The sequence below is a fragment of the Oncorhynchus masou genome, chromosome 1 (assembly GCF_036934945.1).
Source record: "Oncorhynchus masou masou isolate Uvic2021 chromosome 1, UVic_Omas_1.1, whole genome shotgun sequence".
In the NCBI taxonomy this organism is placed as follows: Eukaryota; Metazoa; Chordata; class Actinopteri; order Salmoniformes; family Salmonidae; genus Oncorhynchus; species Oncorhynchus masou.
Window position 1 is genome coordinate 8,767,083 of NC_088212.1, and position 12,266 is coordinate 8,779,348.

Genomic DNA, 12,266 nt, shown 5'->3' on the forward strand with positions numbered 1-12,266 from the left:
AATAATAATCACAGTGGTTGTAGAGGGTGCAAGAGGTCAGCACCTCAGGAATAAATGTCAGTTGGCTTTTCATAGCCGATCATTCAGAGTTAGAGTCAAATCAAATTTTATTTGTCACATACACATGGTTAGCAGATGTTAATGCGAGTGTAGCGAAATGCTTGTGCTTCTAGTTCCGACAATGCAGTAATAACCAACGAGTAATCTAACCTAACAATTCCACAACAACTACCTTATACACACAAGTGTAAAGGGATAAAGAATATGTACATAAAGATATATGAATGAGTGATGGTACAGAACGGCTTAGGAAAGATGCAGTAGATGGTATCGAGTACAGTAAATACACTGCTCAAAAAAATAAAGGGAACACTTAAACAACACAATGTAACTCCAAGTCAATCACACTTCTGTGAAATCAAACTGTCCACTTAGGAAGCAACACTGATTGACAATAAATTTCACATGCTGTTGTGCAAATGGAATAGACAACGGGTGGAAATTATAGGCATTTAGCAAGACACCCCCAATAAAGGAGTGGTTCTGCAGGTGGTGACCAGGCCACTTCTCAGTTCCTATGCTTCCTGGCTGATGTTTTGGTCACTTTTGAATGCTGGCGGTGCTTTCACTCTAGTGGTAGCATGAGACGGAGTCTACAACCCACACAAGTGGCTCAGGTAGTGCAGCTCATCCAGGATGGAACATCAATGCGAGCTGTGGCAAGAAGGTTTGCTGTATCTGTCAGCGTAGTGTGCAGAGCATGGAGGCGCTACCAGGAGACAGGCCAGTACATCAGGAGACATGGAGGAGGCCGTAGGAGGGCAACCTCTGCCTTTGTGCAAGGAGTAGCAGGAGGAGCACTGCCAAAGCCCTGCAAAATGACCTCCAGCAGGCCACAAAAGTGCATACGTCTGCCCAAACGGTCAGAAACAGACTCCATGAGGCTGGTATGAGGGCCGGACATCCACAGGTGGGGGTTGTGCTTACAGCCCAACACCGTGCAGGACGTTTGGCATTTGCCAGAGAACACCAAGATTGGCAAATTCGCCACTGGCGCCCTGTACTCTTCACAGATGAAAGCAAGTTCACACTGAGCACATGTGACAGACGTGACAGAGTCTGGAGACGCCATGGAGAACGTTCTGCTGCCTGCAACATCCTCCAGCATGACCGGTTTGGCGGTGGGTCAGTCATGGTGTCATTGTGGCATTTCTTTGGGGGGCCGCACAGCTCGCCAGAAGTAGCCTGACTGCCATTAGGTACCGAGATGAGATCCTCAGACCCCTTGTGAGACCATATGCTGGTGCGGTTGGCCCTGGGTTCCTCCTAATGCAAGACAATGCTAGACATCATGTGGCTGGAGTGTGTCAGCAGTTCCTGCAAGAGGAAGGCATTGATGCTATGGACTGGCCCGCCCGTTCCCCAGACCTGAATCCAATTGAGCACATCTGGGACATCATATCTCGCTCCATCCACCAACGCCACGTTGCACCACAGACTGTCCAGGAGTTGGCGGATACTTTAGTCCAGGTCTGGGAGGAGATCCCTCAGGAGACCATCCGCCACCTCATCAGGAGCATGTCCAAGCGTTGTAGGGAGGTCATACAGGCACGTGGAGGCCACACACACTACTGAGCCTCATTTAGACTTGTTTTAAGGACATTACATCAAAGTTGGATCAGCCTGTAGTGTGGTTTTCCACTTTAATTTTGAGTGTGACTCCGAATCCAGACCTCCATGGGTTGATAAATTTGATTTCCATTGATAATTTTTGTGTGATTTTGTTGTCAGCACATTCAACTTTGTAAAGAAAAAAGTATTTAATAAGAATATTTCATTCATTCAGATCTAGGATGTGTTATTTTAGTGTTCCCTTTATTTTTTGAGCAGTGTACATATGAGATGAGTAATGTAGGGTAATGAGTAATGTAGTAATGTAAACATAAAAGTGGCATGGTTTAAAGTGGTCTCTCGGTCCCAGCTTTGATGCACCTGTACTGACCTCGCCTTCTGGATGGTAGCAGGGTGAACAGGCAGTGGCTCAGGTGGTTGTTGTCCTTGATGATCTTTACGGCCCTCCTGTGACATCAGGTGGTGTAGGTGTCCTGGAGGGCAGGTAGTTTGCCCCCGGTGATGCGTTGTGCAGACCTCACTACCCTCTGGAGAGCCTTACGGTTGTGGGCGGAGCAGGTGCCGTACCAGGCAGTGATAGAGCCCGACAGGATTGTGAGTGCTTTTGGTGACAAGCTGAATACAGCAGGTGTGGTAGCGAGAGAGTCCAAAACAGCATGTCCGGGACTAGGTAGCACGTCCAGTGAACAGGTCAGGGTTCCATAGTCGCAGGCAGAACAGTTGAAACTGGAGCAGCAGCATGGCCAGGTGGACTGGGGACAGCAAGGAGTCATCATGCAAGGTAGTCCTGAGGCATGATCCTAGGGCTCAGGTCCTCCAAGAGAGGGAGAGAAAGAAAGAGAGAATACTTAAATTCACACAGGACACCAGATAAGACATGAGAAATACTCCAGATATAACAGACTGACCCTAGCTCCCCCCCCCAACACATAAACTATTGCAGCATAAATACTGAAGGCTGAGACAGGAGGGGTCGGGAGACACTATGGCCCTGTCCGACAATATTTTTTTACCTTTATTTAACTAGGCAAGTCAGTTAAGAACAAATTCTTATTTTTAATGACAGCCTAGGAACAGTGGGTTAACTGCTTGTTCAGGGGCAGAATGACAGATTTGTACCTTGTCAGCTCGGGGGTTTGAACTTGCAACCTTCCGGTTACTAGTCCAACGCTCTAACCACTAGGCTACCCTACTCCCGGACAGGGCCAAACAGGCAGGATATAATGATACTATACAGCATGCTCGAGCTGCTGCTGATTTTCCCATAGTTTGACCGGCAAAACCCAAATGAAGAAGCAGAGGCAACATAATTAAATTGACTTTGCTGTCAACACATGAAAGTGAATGGTACAACAGGTGGGTCCCACTGTGGTATTTTTTCTTTAAGGCTGACAGGAATGATAAGCCTGATGTTCTGAGCCCAGGTGATCAAAGTCTTGTTTATTCCAGGAACTAAGCTGCAGAGAAAGAGCGCTCTTCTGTCGTCGCTCCCAAAGTAAAATAAATAAATAAAGGAATAATTTCATTCAGTGTAGGATTTCACTGATCTTTTGTCAGAATATGCATATTGTGTGGGGAAAGGTGTGGCAACTACACGTCCAGTAACACTGACAATGAGACCTGACACAAGACCAAGGCTTGTACTAATATGCATACTGTACAATGCACATGTCATCATGTACGAGGCTCACTAGCCGCTATCAAGCAGGTCATCATGTACGAGGCTCACTAGCCGCTATCAAGCAGGTCATCATGTACGAGGTTCACTCGCCGCTATCAAGCAGGTTATCATGTACGAGGCTCACTAGCCGCTATCAAGCAGGTCATCATGTAAGAGGCTTGCTGGCTGTTATCAAGCAGGTCATCATGTACGAGTCTCACTAGCCGCTATCAAGCAGGTCATCATGTACGAGGCTCACTAGCCGCTATCAAGCAGGTCATCATGTACGAGGTTCACTCGCCGCTATCAAGCAGGTTATCATGTACGAGGCTCACTAGCCGCTATCAAGCAGGTCATCATGTAAGAGGCTCACTAGCCGCTATCAAGCAGGTCATCATGTAAGAGGCTCACTAGCCGCTATCAAGCAGGTCATCATGTACGAGGTTCACTCGCCGCTATCAAGCAGGTTATCATGTACGAGGCTCACTAGCCGCTATCAAGCAGGTCATCATGTAAGAGGCTCACTAGCCGCTATCAAGCAGGTCATCATGTACGAGGCTCACTAGCCGCTATCAAGCAGGTCATCATGTATGAGGCTCACTAGCCGCTATCAAGCAGGTCATCATGTACGAGGCTCACTAGCCGCTATCAAGCAGGTCATCATGTAAGAGGCTCACTAGCCGCTATCAAGCAGGTCATCATGTACGAGGTTCACTCGCCGCTATCAAGCAGGTTATCATGTACGAGGCTCACTAGCCGCTATCAAGCAGGTCATCATGTACGAGGCTCACTAGCCGCTATCAAGCAGGTCATCATGTAAGAGGCTCACTAGCCGCTATCAAGCAGGTCATCATGTACGAGGTTCACTCGCCGCTATCAAGCAGGTTATCATGTACGAGGCTCACTAGCCGCTATCAAGCAGGTCATCATGTAAGAGGCTCACTAGCCGCTATCAAGCAGGTCATCATGTACGAGGCTCACTAGCCGCTATCAAGCAGGTCATCATGTATGAGGCTCACTAGCCGCTATCAAGCAGGTCATCATGTACGAGGCTCACTAGCCGCTATCAAGCAGGTCATCATGTACGAGGCTCACTAGCCACTATCAAGCAGGTCATCATGTACGAGGCTCACTCGCCGCGATCAAGCACGTCATCATGTAAGAGGCTCACTAGCCGCTGTCAAGCAGGTCATCATGTACGAGGCTCACTAGCCGCTATCAAGCAGGTCATCATGTATGAGGCTCACTAGCCGCTATCAAGCAGGTCATCATGTACGAGGCTCGGTGGCCGCTATCAAGCAGGTCATCATGTATGAGGCTCACTAGCCGCTATCAAGCAGGTCATCATGTACGAGGCTCACTAGCCGCTATCAAGCAGGTCATCGTGTACGAGGCTCGGTGGCTGTTATCAAGCAGGTCATCATGTACGAGGCTCACTCGCCGCTATCAAGCAGGTCATCATGTAAGAGGCTCACTAGCCGCTATCAAGCAGGTCATCATGTACGAGGCTCACTAGCCGCTATCAAGCAGGTCATCATGTACGAGGCTCACTAGCCGCTATCAAGCAGGTCATCATGTACGAGGCTCGGTGGCTGTTATCAAGCAGGTCATCATGTACGAGGCTCACTCGCCGCTATCAAGCAGGTCATCATGTAAGAGGGTCACTAGCCGCTATCAAGCAGGTCATCATGTACGAGGCTCACTAGCCGCTATCAAGCAGGTCATCATGTACGAGGCTCACTAGCCGCTATCAAGCAGGTCATCATGTACGAGGCTCGGTGGCTGTTATCAAGCAGGTCATCATGTACGAGGCTCACTAGCCGCTATCAAGCAGGTCATCATGTACGAGTCTCACTAGCCGCTATTAAGCAGGTCATCATGTACGAGGCTCTGTGGCTGTTATCAAGCAGGTCATCATGTATGAGGCTCGGTGGCTGTTATCAAGCAGGTCATTGTGTACGAGGCTCGCGAGCTGTTATCAAGCAGGTCATCATTCTTTATTGGGCCAGAAATGATCTGTGTGTAACGGTGACAACAAGCATGCTAGACATTTCATTCACAAGCAATTGTGCAGTGGTATATAACTGCACAAATGTGTGTTCTCCTGTTCTCCATATTATTTAATGCTTAAGTGAGGAGAAGAATGGCCAGGAAGTGAGGAGAAGAATGGCCAAGAAGTGAGGAGAAGAATGGCCAGGCAATGAGGAGAAGAACGACCAGGCAGCGAGGAGAAGAACTGCCAGGCAGCGAGGAGAAGAACGGCCAGGCAGCGAGGAGAAGAACGGCCAGGCAATGAGGAGAAGAACTGCCAGGCAGCGAGGAGAAGAACGGCCAGGCAGCGAGGAGAAGAACGGCCAGGCAGCGAGGAGAAGAACGGCAGGCAGCGAGGAGAAGAACGGCATGCAGTGAAGAGAAGAACGGCCAGGCAGCGAGGAGAAGAACGGCCAGGCAGCGAGGAAAAGAACGGCAGGCAGTGAAGAGAAGAACGACCAGGCAGCGAGGAGAAGAACGGCCAGGTAGCGAGGAGAAGAACGGCCAGGCAGTGAAGAGAAGAACGGCAGGCAGCGAGGAGAAGAACGGCAGGCAGCGAGGAGAAGAACGGCCAGGCAGCGAGGAGAAGAACGGCAGGCAGCGAGGAGAAGAACGGCAGGCAGTGAAGAGAAGAATGGCAGGCAGCGAGGAGAAGAACGGCAGGCAGCGAGGAGAAGAACGGCAGGCAGCGAAGAGAAGAATGGCAGGCAGCGAGGAGAAGAACGGCAGGCAGCGAGGAGAAGAACGGCAGGCAGCGAGGAGAAGAACGGCAGGCAGTGAAGAGAAGAATGGCAGGCAGCGAGGAGAAGAACGGCAGGCAGCGAGGAGAAGAACGGCAGGCAGTGAGGAGAAGAACGGCAGGCAGCGAGGAGAAGAACGGCAGGCAGTGAGGAGAAGAACGGCAGGCAGTGAGGAGAAGAACGGCAGGCAGCGAGGAGAAGAACGGCAGGCAGTGAGGAGAAGAACGGCAGGCAGCGAGGAGGGTAGAAAGCAATATGACCTAGTTCTGAGAAAAGCTCTGGAACAATAGAATTGTAGGAGGGACCTTGAGATGTTTTTCTCTCTGTGGTCGTTTTCTGTTCTTTTGACTCCCGTTATGTTGAGATGTTGAGCATTGCGAGCTGCAGTCATTCTATTCAAGTTCTACATTCCACTTCTATGGTTAGCCCTTAAGAGAGAGAGAACAATTTCTCACAGATGAGTCATCTATACAATATTCAGTCATTGCTGTGGTTTGTAATGAGGTTTTTGTGGGTCATTACTGTTATTGATTGAAACGGTCAAGAGGACATCCATTTATAGGTCGTTTTGATAAACTGTTGTCAACGCCATTGACTTAATGTTCTTTACCCTATTCAAGCTGATTTTAACGCATGCTTCCTGTCACCCTGATCCCACAAGACATACTGCTGATCTAGAATAGAAAAGTCTATCCAAGCTGAGTCACACGTTAAACAAACGGGATCACACCTTAAACAAGCTGGGTCACACTTTAAACAAAGTATATGTTGTGATTGCTTAATTAACCCTTCATAAGACCCATTTCATGATTTAGTAGAACATTTCATATAAAGGGCACCAAATGGGTTCATGGACAATTCATAAAAGCTGTAGTTAATTCATAATAGCTGGAGTTAATTCATAGTAGTTGGAGTTTTCTTTCACAAACCACACCTGTGGTTGCCACTGCACTTTCTCTATTTGCCAAGCAGGGGCTCGTGTTCAGACAAAGTCATATAGTAACGCTTGGTACTGTACATGTGTGTTTTAAGTGGTTCTAACCACTAGGGTCGCCTAGTGGTTAGAGTGTTGGACTAGTAACTGAAAGGTTGCAAGTTCATATCCCCGAGCTGACAAGGTACCAATCTGCAGTTCTTGAAAATGACAGAAAAGGATGGAAAAGCCCGTCATTGAAAATAAGAATTTGTTCTTAACTGACTTGCCTAGTTAAATAAAGGTTAAAATAGATCTCCTCACTGCACTCCACCTCATTTCACTTCTACTTCACTTTGGCAATTGTTCACACTCCATGTGTTCAGAAAGACTGCAGGTAAACTACAGCGTGGAGGCTGCAGTAATAATAAGGTTTTCCTTGCCTTAGACCACGCGACCTATCCATGTGGAATAAAGAAACGTATTGGGGTGGATGTGTCTATCTTATAACCAACCACCTAACCTGCAGGCTTCTGTCTCCTCTTTGGGAATTATAAAGGAGTTTTGGCATAATGGGCCTCAATGAGTGGATATCAGACCAAGGGTTTCAATTACCTGAAAAATCGATTTAAATATTTTATCTGTGCCTGTTTGAGCTTGCCAGGCTTAGGGATACTTCAGGATTTGGGCAAAGAAGCCCGCCATCTACTTCCCCACAGTCAGATGAGCTCATGAACAACAGTTGGGTGTCTCTGTGTGCAGTTTGAAGGAAGTTGTTAACTAGTGTTGGCTCAATGACTGGAGGTCTATGCTAGTAGATATAATTGACGTCCAGTCATTGCGCTAACGCTAGTTAGCATTGGCTCATGAAACTACCTCTAACTTCCTTCATACTGGATGCAGAGACATAAAAATGGTATCCGTGAGTTCATCTGACTCGAAATAGATAAAGGGAATTATTCCAAAATCTCAAAGTATCCCTTCAACAAACCTATATAAACGTCTCAAAATTGCAATCCCTACACGTCTGGCACTCCAGGCAGACTCAAGCAAACTCTAAAAGTATTAGAAAATATTTGTTATAGTATTTGAACCCAAGTCTGATGGATATATCCATTTTTTATTTATTCATTATTTATTTACAAGATACTTTTCACATTTTCAGCCCAGCCAAAACTTTATTCAAGTCCAAACAATGTTTGTGTTACGATGACCAATTCCAACTTAAAGCAGCGGAACACATTTTCACTGGATATCAGACTGGCTACCGGATAAAGTACTTTCCATGACATAGTACTTACCAGATAAAGTACTTTCCATGACATAGTACTTACCAGATAAAGTACTTTCCATGACATAGTAGTTATCGGATAAAGTACTTTCCATGACATAGTACTTACCAGATAGAGTACTTTCCATGACATAGTACTTACCAGATAAAGTACTTTCCATGACATAGTACTTACCAGATAAAGTACTTTCCATGACATAGTAGTTACTGGATAAAGTACTTTCCATGACATAGTAGTTATCGGATAGAGTACTTTCCATGACATAGTACTTACCAGATAAAGTACTTTCCATGACATAGTACTTACCAGATAAAGTACTTTCCATGACATAGTACTTACCAGATAAAGTACTTTCCATGACATAGTAGTTATGGATAAAGTACTTTTCATGACATAGTATAGAGTACTTTCCATGACATAGTACTTACCAGATAAAGTACTTTCCATGACATAGTACTTACCAGATAAAGTACTTTCCATGACATAGTAGTTACTGGATAAAGTACTTTCCACGACATAGTACTTACCAGATAGAGTACTTTCCATGACACACAGCTGTGGTGTCCTATTGTGACCCCTTTTTGTCACAAGAGGGAATGGATGGCCTCCATTTGAATGCAAATTCATCCATTTGCATTTTGGGATGTCTGAATAAAAATGTAGAATTGCCACCAGGGGGCAGAGGATGAAACGGTGTTTGTATACAATACAGTACCGAACCTACAATACATTGTAACTTACACCTTGGACAAACCGACCACTGTGCGCATGTTTATTTTCTCTATCCCCACCAGACGGGCTCATGACACATAAATACATTTCATATATGCTATCGCAAAAATAATCATTTTGTTGTGTTAATGAAGGTCTTTGGTAACATTAGAATACAAAATTTAGATCATTTCAAAGAACACAATAATATGTACAATAGTTGATGTTACTGTAGGCTATCTACACTAAAACACCATTACAGTACATAACAAACATCCAAATTATCCGACAGAACCTGAAATCTACATAACAAACATCCAAATTATCCAACATAACATAACCTGAAATCTACATAACAAACAACCACATTATGAAACATAACCTGAAATCTACATAACAAACATCCAAATTATTATGAAATCCGTTGTGGATTATTTGAAACAGGCTGGATGGAGCGAGAAGGTGCAAAATGGCGTCGGCAAATAATGGCAGTGATGCTGGAGAGTTCCATAACCTTAGGCAGCTGTTCCTTTCCCTTTTCAGTGAAAGTCGATGAAAAGGTGTCTTCAGGGGATGGGACCGATGGGGGGCAGGGGTGCACTACAGGCATGGAGTAAATTACAGAACAGTTGAACACAAGAGTGTTAGAGGAAGTCAAGTCACCCTCCATTCTTCTCTCAAGGTCAGGGAGAGTCACACGCACACACACACACACACACGCACACACACACACACACACACGCACACACACACACACACGCACACACACACACGGACACACACACACGCACACGGACACACACACACACGCACACACGCACGCACACACACACACACAGACAAAAAATCAATAAAACACGTTTTCTGTAATTGAATGCAAGATTCTCCTCCCAGCAATGGTCTGAGAGAATATATGGCTGTAATCTATATAAGTGCTGTTGCGTAAAACCTTTTAGGCTTTAATCTGAGGCTGTGGGGGGCTTACTGGGCATGTGCTAAGGGTGTAGGGGGTGGTGTAGGGGGTGGTGATGGTGTAGGGGTGGGGTGTAGGGGGTGGTGGTGGGGATTTAGGGGTGGGGGTGTAGGGGCTGGGGGTTTAGGAGGTGGTGATGGTGGGGGTGTAGGGGGTGGTGAGGGTGTAGGGGTGGGGTTGGTGGGTGTGTAGGGGTGGTGGTGGGGGTGTAAGGGGTGGGGGTTTAGGGGGTTTAGGAGGGGGTGATGGTGGGGGTGTAGAGGGTGGTGGTGGGGATTTAGGGGTGGTGGTGGGGGTGGTGATGGTGGGTGTGTAGGGGTGGTTTTGGTGGGGGTGGGAGGGTAGGGGGTGGTGAAGGTGGGTGTGTAGGGGGTGGTGATGGTGGGTGTGTAGGGGGTGGTGATGGTGGGTGTGTTGGGGGTGGGAGGGTAGGGATGGGGGTGTAGGGGTGTAGGGGTGGTGATGGTGGGGGTGTAGGGGGTGGTGATGGTGTAGGGGTGGGGTTGGTGGGTGTGTAGGGGTGGTGGTGGGGTTGTAAGGGGTGGGGGTTTAGGGGGTTTAGGAGGGGGAGATGGTGGGGGTGTAGGGGTGGTGGTGGGGATTTAGGGGTGGTGGTGGGGGTGGTGATGGTGGGTGTGTAGGGGGGTGTTGAAGTTGGGTGTGTAGGGGTGGTGATGGTGGGTGTGTAGGGGGTGGTATGGTGGGTGTGTAGGGGTGGGAGGGTAGGGATGGGGGTGTAGGGGTGTAGGGGTGGTGATGGTGGGAGTGTAGGGGGTGGGAGGGTAGGGGTGGGGGTTTAGGGGTGGTGTTGGTGGGGGTGTAGGGGGTGGTGATGATGGGGGTGTAGGGGGTGGGAGGGTAGGGGTGGGGGTGGGGGTGGGGGTGTAGGAGGTGGTGATGTTGGGGTGTGAGGGTGGGGGTGGTGAGGGTGTAGGGGGTGGGGATGGTGGGTGTGTAGGGGGTGGTGAGGGTGTAGGTGGTGGGGATGGTGGGTGTGTAGGGGGTGGTGATGGTGGGGGTGTAGGGGGTGGTGATGGTGGGGGTGTAGGGGGTGGTGAGGGTGTAGGGGGTGGGGATGGTGAGTGTGTAGGGGGTGGTGATGGTGGGGGTGTAGGGGGTGGGGGTGTAGGGGTGGTGATGGTGGGTGTGTAGGGGGTGGGAGGGTAGGGGTGGTGATGGTGACATGCAATGACATTCTAGACGATTCTGTGCTTCCAACTTTGTGGCAACAGTTTGGGAAGGCCCTTTCCTGTTTCAGCATGACAATGTCCCCATGCACAAAGCCAGGTCCATACAGAAATGGTTTGTCGAGATCAGTGTGGAAGAACTTGACTGGCCTGTACAGAGCCCTGACCTCAACCCCATCGAGCACCTTTGGGATGCATTGTAACGCAGACTGTGAGCCAGGACTAATTGCCCAACATCAGTGCCTGACCTCACTAATGCTTTTGTGGCTGAATGGAAGCAAGTCCCTGCAGCAATGTTCCAACATCTAGTGAAAAGCCTTCTCAGAAGAGTGGACGCTGTTATATCAGCAAATGGGGGACCAACTCCATATTAATGCCCATGATTTTGGAAGGAGATTTATGACAAGCAGGTACCCAAAAACTTTTAGCGTGTCTTTCGTCTCTGTGTTTCATAATTTTCCTTCAATTCGCATGTACTGAATTTCACCAGAGAAAGTGAGTGAAACAGTGCCCCTCTGCCTCTGTATGTGTAGCCCATCTATCTGATGATGTCTGGTCAAAAAGAGTATGACATTTGTGCCGCCCATAGCATTGAATGCCAGAAAAGCCAGCAAGCATTTGGCCTTCCTTGATAAATAAGGTACAAAAAATAATAGCCATTCAGTGTTGAGCTAAATCAAATCAAATCTATTAATAAAGCCTTTTTTTTACATCAGCAGATGTGCGCTCAACTGTGATTGGTGAGCTCAACTGTGAATGGTGAGCTCAACTGTGAATGGTGAGCTCAACTGTGAATGGTGAGCTCAACTGTGAATGGTGAGCTCACATGTGAATGGTGAGCTCAACTGTGAATGGTGAGCTCAACTGTGAATGTTGAGCTCAACTGTGAATGGCCCTGTTGCACTAGAAAAAGTGGCAATGTAAGCCAGTTTGGATTTGGCTTCACACCAATCACATCATATCGAGAGAAAAATGTAATTTACAGAACAAACTTGAATTGTTGCATCTCGTTGTGTTGTTGTCCGCTGGTGGCTTGCTAGCTAAAATCGTCCCTTTCCTAAAGTAGCCATGGATGGAGATCGGGATTTGGACTTGTGGTTTTACTTAATTCTCCGTACTGTCCAATG

General features: G+C 47.6%; 1 protein-coding gene across 1 annotated transcript; it reads right to left on the bottom strand.

Moving 5' to 3' along the window:
* Window positions 1-10,510: 10,510 nt before the first annotated feature.
* LOC135506560 (uncharacterized) lies at window positions 10,511-11,137 on the bottom strand. The gene has a single exon (XM_064925932.1). It carries the CDS (start codon window positions 11,135-11,137, stop codon window positions 10,511-10,513), a length of 627 nt encoding a protein of 208 aa, XP_064782004.1.
* Window positions 11,138-12,266: the final 1,129 nt, after the last annotated feature.